The 19,892-nt window shown below is 34.7% G+C and overlaps 2 protein-coding genes and 1 long non-coding RNA gene across 30 annotated transcripts in view; all 3 read left to right on the top strand.

The window, feature by feature from the left end:
- Nucleotides 1–13,202, top strand: part of LOC124182409 (ensconsin-like) — a 77,167-nt gene extending 63,965 nt beyond the window's left edge. For 24 of the 27 annotated variants that reach the window (XM_046569658.1, XM_046569669.1, XM_046569663.1 and 21 more), the window contains 9 exons: nucleotides 3,388–3,567; nucleotides 3,951–4,282; nucleotides 4,476–4,794; nucleotides 4,886–5,007; nucleotides 5,186–5,427; nucleotides 5,626–5,749; nucleotides 5,847–6,280; nucleotides 12,067–12,338; nucleotides 12,656–13,202. In XM_046569658.1, coding sequence (XP_046425614.1) covers nucleotides 3,388–3,567; nucleotides 3,951–4,282; nucleotides 4,476–4,794; nucleotides 4,886–5,007; nucleotides 5,186–5,427; nucleotides 5,626–5,749; nucleotides 5,847–6,280; nucleotides 12,067–12,338; nucleotides 12,656–12,669 — 2,039 coding nt within the window. In that variant the 3' untranslated portion in view covers nucleotides 12,670–13,202. The remainder of the gene's footprint in view (nucleotides 1–3,387; nucleotides 3,568–3,950; nucleotides 4,283–4,475; nucleotides 4,795–4,885; nucleotides 5,008–5,185; nucleotides 5,428–5,625; nucleotides 5,750–5,846; nucleotides 6,281–12,066; nucleotides 12,339–12,655) is intronic. The other 3 variants (XM_046569647.1, XM_046569671.1, XM_046569674.1) reach the window with 1 other exon arrangement.
- A 1,341-nt stretch (nucleotides 13,203–14,543) lies between these two features.
- LOC124182054 lies at nucleotides 14,544–15,497 on the top strand. The gene is made up of 2 exons (XR_006870677.1): nucleotides 14,544–14,666; nucleotides 14,776–15,497. It is a non-coding gene; the product is annotated as an uncharacterized LOC124182054 (long non-coding RNA).
- A 1,276-nt stretch (nucleotides 15,498–16,773) lies between these two features.
- On the top strand, nucleotides 16,774–19,609 carry LOC124183684 (macro domain-containing protein CT2219-like). 2 transcript variants are annotated; one of them, XM_046572486.1, is made up of 6 exons: nucleotides 16,774–16,911; nucleotides 17,002–17,137; nucleotides 17,679–17,948; nucleotides 18,103–18,219; nucleotides 18,417–18,625; nucleotides 18,804–19,607. In XM_046572486.1, exons 1-6 carry the CDS (start codon nucleotides 16,897–16,899, stop codon nucleotides 18,888–18,890), a joined length of 834 nt encoding a protein of 277 aa, XP_046428442.1. In that variant the 5' UTR covers nucleotides 16,774–16,896; the 3' UTR covers nucleotides 18,891–19,607. The 2 variants fall into 2 exon arrangements, with proteins under 2 accessions (XP_046428442.1, XP_046428443.1); XM_046572487.1 differs by lacking the exon at nucleotides 17,002–17,137 and having other exon boundaries at nucleotides 16,781–16,911; nucleotides 18,804–19,609.
- The last annotated feature ends 283 nt before the right edge of the window (nucleotides 19,610–19,892 follow it).

Below are 19,892 nucleotides of genomic sequence, written 5' to 3'. Positions count from 1 at the left end.
TCGAGGGCTCAAAACTGTGCGAACGCGAGGAAAAAATACGCTTTTATGGTCATAATCGGATTCCTTGACCGCTAAAAATACTTAAAACAGATGCTTTCAAAAGTAATTCACCCGAGGCACCCAAAAACAGTGAATTACTTTATGCCATTGAATTACGCCATTTCACGATTTTTGGCAGTTACGGACACGGCGGGTTTGACGCCTTGGCGGTTAAGTGGTTGAGTTTATCGTATTATATTATATTATACAGTTGTCGTGAAAAAAGAAACTCGCGTCATGCGTGTACAGATATACACATACCTATATTTTTTCCGATACCAAAGCGAACATTTTTAAGCAACTAATATACGGAAACCGGTATCTTGTCGCGACATGTTACTAAACGCGAATTGTATCATGTGTTTTGAAACATTCTAATTTCCGTCAAAATGTGACCGTAGGTCAAGTTGGTGAATTTGCACACGTGTTTCAAGCATTTTGTTGCATAATTTGATCATAGATGTAACGTTGATGTATTTTCGACGAGTATCAACTGTAGGAACAAATTTGATAATTAGTTTCATTTTGAGTTTTTTCTGACAGTACTATAGATATTTCCTTGAGTAAATATAGAGAGTTTTTGTACAATAGATCCGTTCTTATTTTCACTGTCAATATTTTGGATACCTTTGTAATGTAAATCATAAGAATAGGTATAATCAGTAGTTTCCGTTAGCTTAAAACGTATTTCAATGCTAGGGGAACTATTAGCACACCACTTAGCGAAAGTTTAGTATACTTTAAAAATACTCCCATGTTTCAGTAAACAACTTTTTGGAGCTTTCGGTATTTGAAACAAAAAACAATACAAAAAATTTATCATGTAATTAGACATTTTCTACCATCTATATTTTAATGAGTTGGGGTCACATATGTTGGTATGAAGAATGAGCCAGAATAGGAGCTAACGACTAAATTGATAAAAAGGAAAAAAAACGACGTGAATATAAATAAACTTTGTTTGTTAAATTTTTTTTGTACAGTCAGTATCTGTAGCTTGAAAACATGCATAATATTTTTGAATACAATTAGCGAAGCTGTGTCAGAAAAGACGACCACGTGTGATACTGCATAATTAGGTACTCATTACATACCCTAATCAAGATCTACGTACTAGATTCTTTTTCTTTTTCAACGAGACATTTTATTTTTATATTACTCTGCTAACACGACGAAATGCTAGCAGAGCATTGGCACAAAATAGGTACCTGAATGACCAGAAATTTGAAAATGATTTAACTGAAATAATTTTTTATTTTTTTCATTTCGAACAAGTCGAACAGAATAATTTTCGGTACAGAGCCTTATTAGCACTCAAATAGTGGCCAATACCTGTTTTAATCGATCTTCGAAATTCTGGCAAGGCAATGTAAAAAGGAAAGTTTTCTGACAACATTGAGCACCTAAATCTTGATTATGGTATGTAATCAACACCTAAAGAGCATACAATTGTGCCACAACTTACGGCCAGATTTCTTGATATGGCTCTGCTCGTATTCTCCACATAGTTTCAAGATGTTCATGAGGTTTTGGAATTCTATGACCGCGGTCTGTGACAATTGTTGTAAAATATTGGCGATGCATGGCTTAGAAGAAAAAGAACTACATTTAAAATTTTTAAGTAAATATGTTAGTTTTCAGTAGAAACTGGACGCTCAGAAAAGTAAATTACACGTCCATTGGATGAGTAAATAAAATATTAAGCCTAACAGTTGCTCATCTGCGAAACATACATCGTCAATTTTATTTACCTGCCAATTACGGTCAGTAGTTTCAGAAATATAGTCGAATTCAGCGTTTCAAAGGCTTTGGCATTTCTGCTATCTGCATATTTAGACTCTAAACTATTCACTAACAATTAACAATGCTAGTCGATAGACACGCAATTAATAAAGTTAGAATAAATTTGGTAAAACTCTGCGTCGAATCATGCTGAACAATCGCCGTGTGCTAACACTTTGGTCTAATGCGTACGTGAGTATGAGTATACAAGTAATTAACAATCTGAGCTCGATACAATAAAGTCTTTTGGCGATGCTGGTGAAGGTATCACGCTACTACTACCTGCTACCCCTGCTACTTCTACTACGTAATCGGTAAGATGCACATTTAAAATGTATGTACATATCTACTTAGAATTTGCATACCTACACGTAACGTGAAATCATACGCACATATACGTATTATTTGCATACCTGTGTGTATTTAATGTACAATACAGCCTTTTTCAAATTTTCTTTTTTCTCCTTTCAAATAAATCATGCCATTTTTATATTTACAGAATTATACACGCGTCTGTATACAATTTCATGCTATTCAAATTTTACTTTACACATATCCATACTTATATATATATGTGTATATATATATATATATATATGTATATAAATGTATATAAATGTATATCTACCTCTAATTTACATTGTAATTTGTCTTGTGAATATCTTGTTCGTTTATTTTTGGTTCATTATATACATTCAATGATTTTCTTCCATTTCATATTCCCCAGTTTAGCTACTTTTTCTCCTTTTCTTCTTTTCCCTTCGGCGAATATGGTGGTGGGCGGCTTACTTTGAATATACCTTACATATATTCACATTAGTCTGTTGATGAAAAAATTATGACGATGAATATTTCGAATTATCATTTACGCACTGGATAGAATGTGCGTGTTTGTATTAATAATGAATCAAAAAAATGTTTAATAATCGTATATGCAAATGTATATGCAGAAAGATATTTATCAATTCCACAGGCTATTAATTCTTACATTATACCCACAATGTATATTGTTGTTATTATTTCTAGCTAAAGCTTGCTAGATATTACGTTGAAGTAATAATGTATTTTTTCACTTCTTTGTAAATAGATACGTAGCAGTAAAAAAATTTTTGTTATTAATTCATGAGCTATCAGTCGGATCAAGTTCTCTCCATTGTGTAGCTCTCGTTACAAACTTGAATCTAGACATACTATTACTCGAACCATTTTTCAATTCTTTTAAAAATAGAAATTTTATTCCAACTATAAAACGTATAGTTTTTGCCTCTTCTTGTATAAGAGTCTCAACATATCTGTGAGAAGCGTTTGTCGTGGGATCGCAAGTTATGACAGCAAAATTATATCGCACTGATGAATGAAATAAAAAGAAAGTAAAAAAAAAAAATAAAAAAAAAAACGGAGCTGCCATTTAATAGCAATTTTCTTCGCTACCAATATTTTACACACAAACTGCCTACGCATGGTCGTAAATCTTCAAAATTATAATACAAACAGCAATATTATTTCTGCATATATGAATGTAGAAAGATTAAATTTCAAAATAAGGCTTAACCTGGGTGGGTGTAGGTATTCGCAGCGGGGAGGTGACTCCGAGCAGCCCGTCGCGACCCCACAGCTCCTTGAGCCAGCAGAGTGGGAGCAGCGTAGGGAGCAGTAATGTCAGTCTGCGCCCTCGCACGACAACCCCGCGTCGTCCACGTCCCGCTTCCATCGCCGGAACCGGTGTTACTGTCACAGAGCGACACAGTGAGCACGGCTTTATAGTTTATAGTTTATTTTCCTTTGATCTGAAATCTTTCCGTATTAGCATCAGCATTTTGGATTGTTCATTTTGTTTTATTTTTAGCTTTTTTTTTTTTTTATTTTTCGAAACTTTTTTTCTATTTTTCTACTCTACTTCTTTTTATCCCTACTCTCTTTTACTTATCTTTATCTATATCTTTCTCTTTGCGCAACGCGATTAACTGGCAGCGTCATGCAATATACGTACATCCGCATTGCACATTGTGAATACTGTAAATATGACTGTGAGAAATAAATTTCACTTGTTTCTTTGTTTGTTCATTGGTTTGCTTTTCTGCAGTATTTTTGTTTCCTCTTACTAATCTTCGATCGATCGTTTTTCCCAGACTTTATCGGGGATCTCAAAGTGACGAAAGACTCGAAGCCACCACTGCCAAAAGTTCACAGCACTCCAAAGAAACCGTCAACGCCTAAAACTGCTGGCGAAAATGTAGCCAAGAAACCGATAGACAAATTGATTAAATCCACTAAAGCATCACCTAGAATAACTCCGAAAGCTACACCTCTTCAAAGTCCAGGCACCGAACATCCTCCTATTATTCAAACGCACGTTGCTGAATTCATCAAGCAGGAAGAACAGACTGAGATTAAAAACGGTGATCAGCAGATCATTGAAAAACACGAGGAGAAGCTTGACCATGGGACTGAAAAAATAGACGTATGTTCAACATTTTTTCTTCGTTCTATTAAATGTTTTCCAAAGAGGGAAAAGTTATCAGATTCATGGATTTACATTCAGCTCCGGTTTACTCACCAAATATTTGATGAAATATCATTACACCTTATTAGATCTCACAAAATTATTTCGACTCAGCCTCACTTGGTCTAATTTTATTCTTATCGTTGACCAGATTAACCAGGAGTCTGCTACGTTGAAGACAAATATTAGCACCGAAGTGACGACTGATGTGATACCGGATGCTCAGCCTGTCAAAACAGAGCCAACAATTGTACCGGAGCTGCCTAAGGAGGAGAAAGAGAAGGACTCAAATCCGTCTAAGGATCTTTCAGCTCCGCAAACTCTGCCCGAACCAGTAGCGCCAGTTGTACAGGCAGCAGTCAAACCTGAGAAGAAGGAGGAAAAGAAAGAGGAAAAAAAATTGGATAAAAAATCTCCAGAGCCAGAACTGAAGCCTGATGCAGAAGGCGACGAACCCGCCGACATGTCAGGTAATTCAATTGATGAAAATACACATTTCGTCTTTCGAATTGAATGTTGAATAAAAACAAATTAATGAGTTGTAAATTTATGTTCCGACAGCTTCAATGATAGCTAAAACGCGAATCACAACAGAGGAAGAAGCCAAAGCAGCATTGGCTGAACGTCGAAGACTTGCTCGAGAGCAAGCAGAGCGTGAAGCTGAACTGGAACGGCAAAGAATTGTGCGTATGACCGACTTTAATTTTAATTATTTATAATAATGGTGTCTAAAGTGTTCTTTTATTAAGTTCGAAAGAACAACAATCATAGAACTTGCTTGAAAATCCCCTAATACTTGTCGTTACTATTTGACACGTGTATGAGAATGCAATTTCTGAGCATACAAATTTTTTCTTTCAGGAGGAAGAAGCTCGCCTTGAAATGGAGCGACAGCGTGCGGAGGAAGAGGAGCAGCGTCGGCTTGAAGAAGAGTCACTAAGATTGGCAAGCGAAGCTCGTCAGGCTGAGGAACAACGATTAAGACTGGCTATTGAGGAAGCTCAACGTCGAGAAGAAGAAGATCGCAAGAGACGAGAAGAGGAGGCTCGCCAGAAGCTGGAAAAAGAAGAAGCTGAGAAAAAGGCTCGAGAAGAAGCTGAAAAGTAAGTCTACGAAATTTAATTGGACAGATTAAAAAAAAAATTGATGTTAATAATTTTGTTCCACACTTGAAATATTCTTGTATTCCTTTGTATCGCATGTATAATTACTAAAATTCTAACGAAATACTGAAGAAAAGAAAATAATCTTTAGTTTCCATTAATGAAACATTGTTAACAAATGGTTTCATTCCATAATAGGCAACGAATCGAAATGGCTGAACGCCTGAAGAAAGAGGAAGAGGAAAGAATTGCGAGACGGAAACGTGTCGAAGCAATAATGCTGAGGACTAGAGGAAAAAATCAACCCAATACACCGACAAAGGTAAGTCCTTCCACTGATACAGATCATTCCAAAATCACTCTTAACAGTTTCGGCATCTTTCAAAATCTCCGACTTCGTGCTTTAATTTGAAACACAGGGTGAAGGTGGGGACGGAGATAAACTAAAAGAGGACAGCCCTGGTGACGATAACAAAGGAATGTCTGGAGAGAAAGGTGGTGATGTAATGACAGCGAGTCTGATATCAGAGGCAACGCAGCAGTTTATTGCTGGGGAACAGCAAGCTCTTCACATCGAACACAATTCGCTATCAACAGCAGCAACAACAACAACAACAACATCAAGTACTACGATTCAGGCTCCGAATCCCGACACTATTTTGCGGAACGGAACTCACAGCAACGGCGTTAACGGCGGTAGCAATAATTTATTGCTTATCGATAACGCCCAGGGTAACGGCGAGGGTGAAATCAACGGACACAATCACACGAATCATGGGAATCACGGAAATCATGGGAACGGCGTTAATAGCCTCATGAACGAACCAATACCGCTAGACAACGCAGCTTCTGTGTAAGTATGACGCTGTTGTAATGATGATGATGATGATGATGATAATGTTGATGAAAATGATGATGCGACGAGAACACAAGATTTGTAGGGCGCGTGATATAGATATGTGCTTTTATGTGCACATCAAATACTGCGAGCTTGTGTTAAACTAATGCTAATTATGTTATACGATGAGAACGGATTGAAAAAAAAAGAAAACGTTGACTGTGTGCTCACATCGCTGTATCAAAAATACCAAAGCAATTACACTTGTCGTGCTGTCCAAAATGTGAAGTTTACTATCGCAATCTTTACTAAAATATTCTGACGTTTCTTTTCTTTTTGAATATTCTTAATGATCTTATATCAATTACCGATTCATTCGAATATTCAACAAAAAAAGTAACTGCAATCATACAGAGGATTTCTTTCCGCATTCTTGAGCCAAGATTTGCACACATGTAAAAACTCAGTGGAATTCAGTGACTCTGCCGAAATACCAATCTTCTGGACAATGACGAATGGATCATTTTCGTAAAAGACAATACAAACACTTTGGTGATCGTGTGATTGATTAATCATCAATCAACGATTCACGCGATTATAGTAATCCTTTGTTAACAGAAGCTTGTAAATCTTGAAAAATACGGACGTGACTGATATTACTGTTGAAGTATTATCACATGCAAATATATGTAGTTGTAGATCGAATAGTTTAACTTGGCGCAAAATCTCGCTTAGTCGTGTCGAATCACTTTTTAATCTGCCATTACATCAGAACAGAACGAAGTTAAAAAGAAAAACATATATACGAAAAATATTTCATAAATTTAACGAGAACTTTCAAATTATGAAAGAAAAGATAAAATATTGGCGATCTTCGTTAAAAGAGATGCTCGTGTTTATTAGCGAAGCATAGGCATTTGGCCTTTGTCGGCGTTGCAGCAGCACAGAAACAGCCAACGAAAAAAGTCATGAATTTCGGTTTTAAGTGTGAAATAACGATAATTTCAACGTCCTATTAATACGTGAGTAATGAATAAAGTACGCGAAAGAAAAATGAAATTTATTTACAGAATCAAAAGGTTTGAATTAATAATCGTTGCTAATACTACGTATAGATAGATAGTTAGATAGGTATTTATTGTCATTGTTGCCTGTTTTGATAATCTCCCGATGACTTAGGTACACTATATAAATTGAAATACCTACATAGACGCGTATGAAGAATTATTATGACAGAACAAGTAAAAAGTAGCCGGGAAAATATTCCGGAAAAATTTATTTAAATTCTAAGATTGTTAGTGGATCAGGGTTCATACGTAACATAATTTTGAATGTAAAACAGAAGTGATGAGAGTTGGTGCATTAGTTGTTATTCTAACTCCCATTCTTCAAATATTCGGCTTTCTCTTCTGAAATTGGATATTCTATAATCTGTACTCGGTAAAAAAAAAATTCTGAGAGACATACAAATGTTTTTCCCCAATTTTCAATTCCGTATTATTTTGTAATATAGTAGATTGTGCATCAAGAAGGCCAAGTAGGTCTCGTTACACCGAGCATAAGTTTGCAATACGGGTTGTAGGCGAGCGTGTGCGCAATAAAAAAAAAAAACAACTCCCTCTGTAGTGCACACGATACTTTATGTAACGAAAGTATGATTTAGACATTTTTTTCACTGCGGAGTTCTTTTCATAACACTTTTTAGTAGTATATCGTAAAACTGCACTATCTTATACTCCGATGCTCTTCTTTTTTTTAAACTGTTGTAGAAATGATTAGTTGAAGTATGGAACGCAGGTAAAAAAAGATGCGTAACCCATACTTCCGCTTTTTATGATTAAAATTTTAATGCTGTTCCATTAAAAAGAATTTATTAAATAACATGTTCGATCTCGATACTAAACTCAGCAAAACAATTCACAATAAGATCTGAATAAATGCTTTTCCGATATCAAAAAGAAGAAAGAAACGTGAATAAAATACAGTTGCAGGTATCACACGCAACATTCTCCTGCTTTTTGGTCTTTTGTACAAAAAAGTTTTCCGGAAACGAGATTGTCTCAAATACTGCTAAGGTAATGAAATCCAACATTCTTTCATGCATCATCAGTATTCTTATACGGAGGAACAAATAAAGTTGAGATAGAAAATTGTATCTAAGCCTTGACGCTGGCTTTCATGAAGTGAAGATTAACCGTTTTCAATCTAGATGCAGTTAACACTGAGTCAAATCTTCCGTCATCCATGTGAAACATAATTTCGACAGCAAAATCCAAAAATAGTAGAAACCTGATAACTTGATTACAGAACTCAGAATCGCTGAATTATATGGTAGATTCATACTGATTCACGGAATCAATATATTTGAGGCTTGGGAGATCCAAAGTACACTGAAATCATTTAGATACTTAATTTTTCTGAGATTTTTTTTATTTTTTTTTACCACATCTTTTGGTCAGCACTCTTATTACGATGCACAGTATATATAAATGTGAAGGTAAAACTCTTTACAATGAATTAAACGATGAGAGAGAACGAGAGTGTGCAAATGAGTGAGTGAAAGTATCAGGGAGAGCCGCACAATTGCGGAACTACTACTGCCTATGCAATATTATTTAAAACAAATAACTTTTCCCATCACTTGTGATTAACGTGGTTCTATGATTAGGAAGTTACTAATAATAATATTAATAATAATAATAATGACAAAGAAATATGACGTTGCATCCGATCTATTATTAATACTAGCACATTTTTGTTATAAATAAAATTATACACACATGTAAGAATATTGACGACTGAAGTGAAGAGATATTGTTGGCCAATAAGGTCACACATGCATACATGGTACATGCATACTTACATCGCAAAAGTAGTCAAAAAAAGAAAGAAGAGAATAAAGTTGAATAAGAAAAAAAAAATGATCAGTTGCAACAATTATTTATGAATATACATATATCGATATGCTTTGTGCGTACCTACATACAGTAAATGACGTTTACTAATTTAACTATTGTAATAATCATACAGCAATTATTTTGACTGCATAACCATGACAAACGTTATCAACTTAAAAAAGAACATTAATGATATTAATAAGCAAAAGAGACATAAAAAATTGATTCGATCCATAATAATTCTCATCATATTGTGTACCGTTGGTATTAATGTTGTAACGTTGATAATAACGAAGTCCCTAGGATCATCTAATCTTAAGCCGAGTATTTTCCGATTCCTTGTGCGTCAATATTCAAATCTGATTTAATATTAATTAGTAATTGTTAAATTATTTGGACGATTCGATAGAAAAAGAATGACTCAACAGTTTTTGTTTCGAATAATAAACATCAATTGTGATTTAAAACTGTCTCCTTCAAAGTTGGGTTGATTATGAATATCCGTGTACAGGGCATTCAAAGATCATCAAGCGTAGACTTTTAGCCAAAACTGAGAATGAAGAAAAACAGCTATACCCTTCAACCTGTGCATATACTGTCATATATACATACATACAAAAATACATACATGCATTGATACATATATTATCGCTACTTATAGTCTATATTATCTTTCGATTAATATTGTCCTGGTCCCTGCCTAGTATGTCATACCCCCTAATTATGTATATTTTGTTATGTAAGATGCGAATAATATAATAGTTACAATAACTATTGATATAAGTATGTAAACTCGGGTGTGTGTATGTGTGTGTATATATATATATATATACACACACACAGACACGTATACACATATATACATGTATAAACGAAAAACAATTGTAGTTAGGTGGAATTATAATATAATGTCAAATTGATTAATTTTGTGCTAAAACCACTGGTAATTTTTTTTTTTTGTTACGCAAAGCTTTCTTACTGACAAAAAGATGCATATTGGAAGTGAGTGGAGAAAGTGAGAGAAAATGCAATGAAGGGGGTTGACGATCTATGCTATTATCTGTTGATCTGCTTTCTGAGGTAATTAATGATGAAGCAAAACAAAAAAATAAAAATTTCGCCACAAATCTATTAGTCATGATCAATATGCAGCCGATTAACTAATTCATCATATTAATGTTATTTACGTTTAAACAATAAACGAAAATTCTATTCTATTCCGCACTTGAATACATAATACACATATACATACATCGGTCGGTGATTGAGCGTAACTTAACTAACCAACTAACTTACTAACTAACCAACTAATTGCCTACCTACATACATAGAATGATAACCAGTGTATATAATGTAAAAAAAAAAGACACAAAAAGAAACGATGAATAGCATAAAGGTTCTGAGTCATCTAAATAATGATAGTAATTGGAATTCGATTAAGACGAGTGAATAATCGTTAATTCATTCTTCCATGCATAATATTGCTGAACTAACCAGTTTTCGACAACTCTCATAATTTTGTGCATATTGATACTTTGCACTGTCCACATTTTCAATTCTTCTCTTTTACTTGTCAATACTCCTCCTAATCGTTTTCTGAATCTAACTACAATCCTTTTTGAATAGCCCTCAATTTAAAGACAAACCCTCTATGCGGAGAATGGAGAGAATTCTCTTCTACATTGGGAGGAAACTTTCTATAGATAGCTTGACCAATTAAGAAGCTGCACCAGTACTGTTTTTATGCTATAAAAAATGAGATGCATATTGTTTAATTGATGCTAATATTGTTAGAGCAGAGACAGGGACAGTGAAGAGTGCAATAAATAGGCTTATCGTTTTCGTTTTACATATATACGCATACGTAATATTAGCCTATCTGTACAATCAGTTCTGTCTTCTCATCGGATCCACTATTGCGAAACGTTTGTTTTCTGTTTTTCATTTTTGGTCAATATATCGCCGTCTACTTTTGCCATGTATGTATACATATACACCTAAATATATACATAAATAGATTGTTGTATAGATATCTGAACAAGGTATACGTAGGTATAATTTCGCCTCTGCAGTTTCACGCATTACTATCGTATAGCATGTTTTCTTACTTGATGCCTATTAGGTATTTTTACGATCATTGACTGATGGAATTTCTACTACTGTAATATCCTACGTGCAATACTGTGTATAATATATATATATTATTTTTTTTTTTCATATATCTTTTTTTGTTTCACTTCCATTACACTGCAGTGACGAATACAGAAAAGTCGAGATTTTATCAGTCAGTGTATAAATTACTTTGCGGGGGAAGTAGATTTTCATTAGTGTAAATAAATATTACGTTTCTATGAATATGGCTTACAATGGATAATTAGGTTCCTTTGAACATTTATCAAAGGAGTCCAAAAATATGAATGTATGCTAACGCTTAGGCATAGTATTTGTTCGTTACATGAAGTTTTCCATATCTAACGAGTCATTCTTTCCTTACACCTGGGATGGATTTTTCATTCTAGTCATTCTCTCTCTTGACACATTTTACAGAGTGAACCTGTGTGTGTGATTAGTTTAGCATTGAATTATGAAAGAATTAGACTTCTCAAGAAAATGTATACTTGAAATAAGCGAATGAAACTTCCATTTTTGTTTTGCTTTGTCACTTTGGAAGAAACTAGCTGTAATTAATTGTAAGTCTGACTCAGTGTGGACAGCACTCCGTAGTTGAATAGACATTAATTACATAAAAAAAAAAATGGAAAGGAAAAGTAGACATAGAAGAAACGCAGAATACTTATTAAAATTGTGTAGCGCTTCTTTCCCGCCTGTGTTCATGACTCATCTTTACCTACTGACAATTGATCTGCTATTTGTTATCTTTTTTGCTGGTTTTTGTATTTGTAGCAAGCAAAACAACGCGACGAACAACCTCTTAGATCTGTCGGAGTTTGACACTATGAGTAATACGAGTAGCGGTGCTATCCTTGACCTGACGCCCAAGCTGGCAAATGAAGATTCTATCAACTCAAATCTAAATCCCACGGCTACAGCTTTCAATCCCTTGGCGAATCCGTTTGTGCCGGCTACCACCGGAATGAACGCAAATGATAATACCAACCCCTTCCTCCAGGATACTTTTGGGAATAACAAAACCCAGGACAACAATCAAGTACCAGGTAATATCTCAAACTATCTACCATGCAATATTTAATATATCTTTCTGCTTCTTGTCTGGAGTTCTATGATATTATCAAAATACCATTGTCCAAGCGGATTTCATTCTGTTTATTAACCAAATCACGATTTCTCGTACTTCAGTAAACTTTGAATTCTGAAATTGACATAATTACGAATCGTTCGATATTTATTTCTAATCTGGTAAACTTGTGTTCATGGAAATCTTAGTCTTTCAAATTATTATCTTTATTTTATATATATGTATGTTGAAAGCATTCAGAGAAAATAATGTTTTATATTTTTACTGTTGTTTCAGATCTTCTATCATAGGCAGTTTATCATGGTAGAAGGAATGGTGATAATTGACTGGAGATTATAAAATAAATAATTGAAGTAATAGGAGAATGAAAAAGAATCGTGAATGAAAAGCATAAGCCAAGAGTTTTTATTCTCTTTCTTCTAGTGAATATAATTACCTGCAACTTGCCACCTGTGCAAGTGCTGAGAGTAATAATAATAATAATAATAATGATAATAATAATAATAATAATAATAATATTATATTAATAATAATAATTGCACCGGCTTAATTGTTTGCGGTAATGTAAATAAACGCTAATAATGTAATAATAACTATACTTAAAATAAATGATGATTATGACTATCGACGAAAACGACGAATATGATGATGGTGATGATGATTATAATGATGATAATGATGATAATGATGATGATGGTAATGATGGTGATGATCATGGTGGTGATGATGATGACGATGATGATGCAGCTCTGTAAAAGCATATAATTATGTATTAGGGCCAAGATCGAAGGGCAGTCTACATCGCAACGTGCCCGATGGAGCGCAAAAAAGAAAAATAATAACAATTGATTATTCATTATAATATTATACTATATAATAATAATAATAAATAAGTGTAAAATAATATATATTAATAATTATAATATTATCATTATGAAGTAATATTAATAATTATTATTATAAACGTTGAATGAAGCTAAAGCGATTTGCAGGACGGAATTATAACCACTACACTTACATGAATGCAAACTGATAGGAAAAATATGAATATTAAGAATGCCCGATCCTGCGAAGGTTGTGTAAAAGCGGTATGTAAAACCCACGACGACGGAAACGACGGTGGCGGCGACGGCGTCTATTTATGATATATAAAAATGAAAATACACATCCTGTATAATTTGATTGTATTATGAGAAAAAAAAAAAAAAATAGAAAAAACGTCACGATCGTATTAATTTCACGATATATTATAATAAAAAATGCAGTAGAATAATATTCAATTAGGTAATTGATTTTGTGGCTAGTTGTCTTCTAATTACTATTATTCTGGAATTTGTTCAAATACGAGACATTTTTCCAACCTTAACACCAAGTTTTCTTTTCTCATTTACATTAGAATAGCTTGTCTGGAGTCTCCATTATGACTAATTTTAATCTGAACTCTTTACTAATTTACAGTTCAACTGATATTTTCATCTGCTAAACAATCAGGTGCATCGCCGCTTGTTTGCGTTTCAATATAGCGTTAGTTCTCATGTCTTGTCTCAGTGTCTTCCTTTGACAAACACCGCCCATTATCATAGATGATAAAAAAAAATTGAATTCAAAGCTAATGTAGATGAAAAAAAATCGCTGGTTGTGAAAAATCCTGTTCCTCAAATATGTGACACGAAATTGAGCGTAAAATTTTTGCATCTTTTTGCTAATTTCTATGGCCTGCTTTTGATTTCATGTCCACCTGTGAAAAGTGGGGTATACCCATTTAAAACTTTTAAAGCATCGATTATTTTTCATCGCACGGGGATAATTTGTGAGATTTCAATTTTTTCTGAAGTTTTCTAGTCTTTCATACATTTATATACCTACGTAGAGACTATGGGGAATCATTTTATGATCAGTTCTACATTTAATTTAAAAAGTGAATATGCACTTGTAGGAAACGCGACTTTTTGATACGTGCGATGGTTAAGTAATAATTCAGAGTAGGGCCCCAAAAAACAGCGCGCGGATTTTGCGCTTTGTAGTATAATACCTAATCTTTATAAGGTTTCTCTCTGCTTTATAGGTATATTCGCCAATAGTGTCATTTGAGACTCGTGGTAACATTTTTACATGCATGTAGGAGTTGTTTGTGTTGGGAGGTTGGTTATATTTGGCTACCTCTGCGCCTCCTTTTGACGGCGTGCCGTACTATTTATCTGGCAACCCTGCTACTCAGATCAAAGAGTCAGAAGTGGTCAGAAATCAGACGTTGACGGTCATAAACGAGACGCTACAGAAAATACACGTAAAATAACTCAATTTTCCAAAAATATCACTTGGCCATTTCGTGATAGGTGGAAGATTCCTTCCGAGGGTCGTTCGCTTCTTCATTTTGGCGATATTCTCCTGTACAGGTAAGGAGATTATCGAGGAAGGAAAGGGTCTTCTTTTAATGGGCAACCCAATTTTCATCTACGAACAGGTAACCCAAAATCTTGTTGATATGTACTAACAAACGAGACGTAATACGCATGGTGAAAGACATACTGCGAAGTATTTTTTCCGCCATGTTTGTATCGGCTCAAACGACGTGATAAACCGTTGGATCTTACACCGACCGTTCGAATGCTGTAATGTAACCGTAGACTGATAATTACATGTCAACTGCTGTTAAAAACTGATTGAAGTGTTTCCAGTAATTATTCTATTTTAGAAAACTAAATTAGAATTGGTAAGCGGAGGAACGTTTATTATTTAATTCATAGAGACAAATCACCAGTCAGAGCAAATTCGTCTCCGTTGAGATTCTCGCATTCTCATCAATCCTGGGTCTTCGCATCGTAGTTGCAGTCCTGGCATCTTAGCTTAGCCTTCGTTGGAGCACCGCAGCATTGCAGAGCATCGCAGCATTGCAGAGCAGCGCAGCATTGCAGAGCAGCGCAGCATTGCAGAGCAGCGCAGCATTGCAGAGCATCGCAGCAGAGCAGCGCAGCATTGCAGAGCATCGCAGCATTGCAGAGCATCGCATCTTCAGCGGGCTGAGAGGAAGGCTGTGCAGGGCTGAGCAGCTGATCATCTTTGAGATGCGAGAGCTCAATGGAGATATCTGTTTTGCCGATAATATAATTGTGTTTTTTAAATTGAATGACAAACGTTTTTCTCCTATGTTTTCTAATTCAGTTTTTTTTTTTTAAGAATACTTATACCTCAACAATCGTTGACGTCTATTTAGACAATTCACTTCACTACAGATATATTTACCGTTCGAACTGTCGAGGTGACGTCCAACTACTTGTCGCGTTTGTGTGTTCATATCTGCAGATGGTACTATTGTACCAACACAGTGGTTCACTTGGTAGTAGTTGGGTGCCTGTTTTAGTTTTCGTGTTCAGGTCGTGGACTCCTGTCCTCAAGTATAATCCGAAAAATTGCAGATGACATTAAACCTTAATACTTTCACAACATTTAATCCATCATCTGTACTACGCATATTTTTTTTTTTCCAAGGCGTATTACTATCGATTTCGTGATCATGCTCAATGATTGCGAAGTTGGAAGAATACGACTAACGTCCACGGAGAATAGTTGCAAGATCGATCATTACGCTGTGGATTAGGCCTACTGGGGATACCACAATAAAAAAAACGCGCCACATACTCTACCGCAAGGTGGTGTGGAAACGAGTATGGTATTTCAATGAATATTCATTTATCTAGTATATATTCAGATTTTTATTTCATAATTCATTCAGTGATATAAATGGCGATCCACTTTTCAATCGCTTGAAAGACTTGCAAGAAATACAATTCCTATTTATCTGAACGATGATTACAGTCTCCCAATGATTCTATGCCTATGAACATTTCTTTACATTCAACACAACAGTATTAACTAATTGTAATGATCTTGAATTAACATTCGTAAATACTTGATCTACGTTCATATATAATCGATATTAAGATTAACTCAAATTTTCAATTAAATTAATAATATAAGACTGAAATCACTGATTATTTAACATGTGCATCACTAGTATCGTATTCTTTTGAATACACTATTCATTATAATTGCGTAATGTATAATAAAGGAATTATATCGCCCGTCATATTTGTTACCGTTGACTGAATCTCTCTGAATTCAACGCCGTAACACGGGACAGTGTAGTTTGCATCGTTTGCATATGGCGCGCAAACTCCTACCAATATGGCCGATCTAATATTTCATCTCATCGCGAAGCGACTTCCACTCCAAAGTTCGACTCTAGTACTCCCAACTCTTGATACCTTGTGTATACGGGGAGAGTGTAACCCAGCCCCCTGACACTCACCACTGCTCGTATACCTATAAAAAAATTGTACGCGTTTTTTCCCCGTTTTTTAGTTCCTCTACCTGGCGCTAGTAGACTTCTGACACGCTCGCTGCCCTCGCTGACCGCGCGCACTAGTGGTGGAGATTGGCGGCAGAATCGAGGGACATTTTGCGAACCACTTTTAGCAGCGTGTGTGTCAGGGGACTGGTGTAACCTCCAAAATTCAATGCTCCCTAGCAAAGTAAGTGTAAATAAACAAAGTGGAGGATAACATTGTCTTCAAAACAAAAGTTTTTCTCTTGAACGGCTTGAACGTATTCTGTGTCCGCAGGGATTGTTGAAAACACGTTCATTGTACCTGGCAAAAACTTTTACACCGGCAGCTCTAGTCCAGCGGTTACAACGTTATTCTCAACAATCGTCCACAACTACCGGTGATATCAAAATGCCATTTGAGGTTGAGAAACGTGAGATACATAAATAAATAAACAATTACTTGTTTCAGTTCGAACACTTTCATTTCAATGTGTGACAGAAACAATCTTCCGTTTTCCTTTTTTGCACAAAAGTTAGGCTAAAATCAGAAATGCAATAACTTATTTCTTGCGATTAGATATAGACTACAAGAGCTTTGAAGCTTGAAAACGATATTTCGAAATGATATCATTGCAGTAAAAACTTCAATTTTCTTTGACATTAATCAGTGCTTACATATAATTATTAACCAAAATACAAGAAATATAATATTCTCTTATGATTGTTAGTTCGTTATAAAGCCGGACCATTGTTGACCGTGATCAAATTTTTATTGTTTTTGCTCAATGATAAATTCTCTGTCTTGCAAAGACTATTTTTTTTTCTTAAGAGTTGTTCGGTCCCTACTTCGAGCCGACGATTAATTTTAAATAGCCAGTGATTTTATATAATCTTCTGGGCTGATTTGATAAAAGATATGATTTATAGATACAAACAACTCCTTTTAAAATGTGTCCATTCAATTCTGAACAGTTAAATTCCTCTCAATGCCATCAGAGGAGAAGCGAGCATTGTACAGAAAAATTGCAAATAAGAATGTGGTTACATTACACCAAATTCCAACGTGGTTTGAATATTGGAACAGTAATAAGTCATGCATGAAGAAATCGACTTGGGAAGAAGTTGGAATAGTCGAACATGACTTGGCAAAAAAAGTTTCACTTTGGAGTGGAGATATCACTTCTCTTGAAGTTGATGCTATCGTGAATGCTGCCAATCGTTCTCTCCGGGGAGGGGGCGGAGGTATGTACATTTTCCTGAAACTTCTATGGATGAAGGGCCTGTGTGTAAGGAATTCTTTAGTTGAATTCAAGTCACAAGGTTTGGACTGATACGACTAATTAGATCAATGTCTATGTTTACAAATGCATCTTACTATTATATCCTTGTTTACTAGTTGATGGAGCAATCCATAAAATGGCCGGTCCATCACTCAAGCAAGAATCTATGACAATGGCCCCCTGTGGGGTTGGAGAAGTTAGATTAACCGGCGCCTATGCTCTCCCAGCTAATTGTTAGTATTCAACTTATTATTGATGAAATGACCTTTTTTAACAAAATTTTAATAATTATATCCAACTTGTGCTCAAGGCTTTTCATATTATACAAAAATAGTTGGTAAAAGTCCAGTTATTCTGAAGGAGATATTTCCATCATCTAATTACATAAAGTTTTCATTCTAATCTTATTTCTGTTTTCTCTCTTCTTCAGACGTAATCCATACCGTCGGACCTCAGGATGAGGAACCAAATATGCTTAGTAAGTGTTACGAGCAGAGCCTTGTGCTGGCACAAACACATGGTTTTAAAAGTATTGCATTTCCTTGCATATCAACCGGCGTTTACGGATTCCCGCAATATAAAGCAGCTGCAGTCGCCCTGGGAACAGTAAAAAAGTTCCTAGAAGACCACGACAATGTTGTAAGAATTTTTCAAGTCCTATCTCAGGTCAAATTTACTTCAAACTAGCGAAAATCTATCTGCGATTTTGCATACAGTAAACAGAGGTAGATGTATCTACAGATGTCTTGCATATGCTGAAAATTCCTGTTACCTTATGCCTGATTGCCTTGAAAATAATTTTAATTCTTCTTTGCAGATCAACCGGGTTATATTTTGTGTGTTTTTGGACTCAGATAAGACGATTTACGAAGAATTATTGCAGAAGTTCTTTGCATTGGAATAAAGTGATGAATCTGTTGGAATCATGGGGTGCGTTAGTCACTATTCCAAAATCAGCGCATCTGATCATATAAATTACTTACTACACTACGCAATGCATTTGTATAAATTTCAAAGTTTTTCGCATAGAAGCATGCTTCGCGGAAGATGAAATGGTTAGAATAGATTAGAATCGAAAGGATAATTAATATATTCCTTAAATTTAATAAGTTCAGTTTGAATAAGATTGCAAGATCTCAAGTATACAAGATTTATGTGTTGTATTCTGTATGTTAAAGAAAATTTGAATTTTTCAAGTTGTCTGGATTCCCGTTTAACGAATAGTTAGGCTTTTAAATTGTTACATGATTATTCAAAGTAATTTCGAATTGAGTATTGTTTCAGTTTCTTTATAATTATGTCTTGTTTCTCTGTTTTTATTTTATCACCTCAAAAGATCCGAATTTAATTTTGTATTGTATAACTTTATTCATCTAATAAGAACAATGATGATAGTATAATAATATGTCTTCTACCTACGAATTTAAGAAAATTGAATAACAATCTCAATTTAGTACAGTTGAACGTTTTGAAAAAGTATGGCATAAATAAATGAGCACACGATTGTGTAAAGTACTAAACTTCCTTCGAAATGAGAAAAGAAAAATGTAGATGTACGTAAATCTCTTCGGAGCATAAATGAATAGACTTCGTATAATAAAAAGTTAAATATTACGGTAATAAGAAATAACGTGCGAACGTAATTCGTTCTAAAGGTGGTCGACATTTCCTCAAATTATAATCGTCCTAGGATTGGGACGTTTCTTAGAATATGAAATTCTCCGACTTTTCCAGGTATTCTAGTTGAAAAATAGGAGTTTTCCAATCATATACTATTTAATAATGGCACATTTCTTAAAACCGACAGTACTTTTAATATCGACCAATTGCCAGCTTACTCAAATCTATTTCCTAATAACAAGCTGTAATTTTCGTAAAAAAAAAAAAAAACGTAAGTATCGATAAC

The sequence above is a fragment of the Neodiprion fabricii genome, chromosome 5 (assembly GCF_021155785.1).
Source record: "Neodiprion fabricii isolate iyNeoFabr1 chromosome 5, iyNeoFabr1.1, whole genome shotgun sequence".
Classification (NCBI taxonomy): Eukaryota; Metazoa; Arthropoda; class Insecta; order Hymenoptera; family Diprionidae; genus Neodiprion; species Neodiprion fabricii.
The sequence above is the reverse complement of the archived record's forward strand: the minus strand, read 5'-3'. Positions and strand labels throughout refer to the sequence as shown.

Coding starts and splice junctions, on each gene's coding strand:
- LOC124183684 (XM_046572486.1), top strand. Junction 17,138..17,678: donor GCCATTTGAGGTTGAGAAAC/GTGAGATACATA, acceptor AATTCTGAACAG/TTAAATTCCTCTCAATGCCA. Junction 18,626..18,803: donor TAGAAGACCACGACAATGTT/GTAAGAATTTTT, acceptor TCTTCTTTGCAG/ATCAACCGGGTTATATTTTG.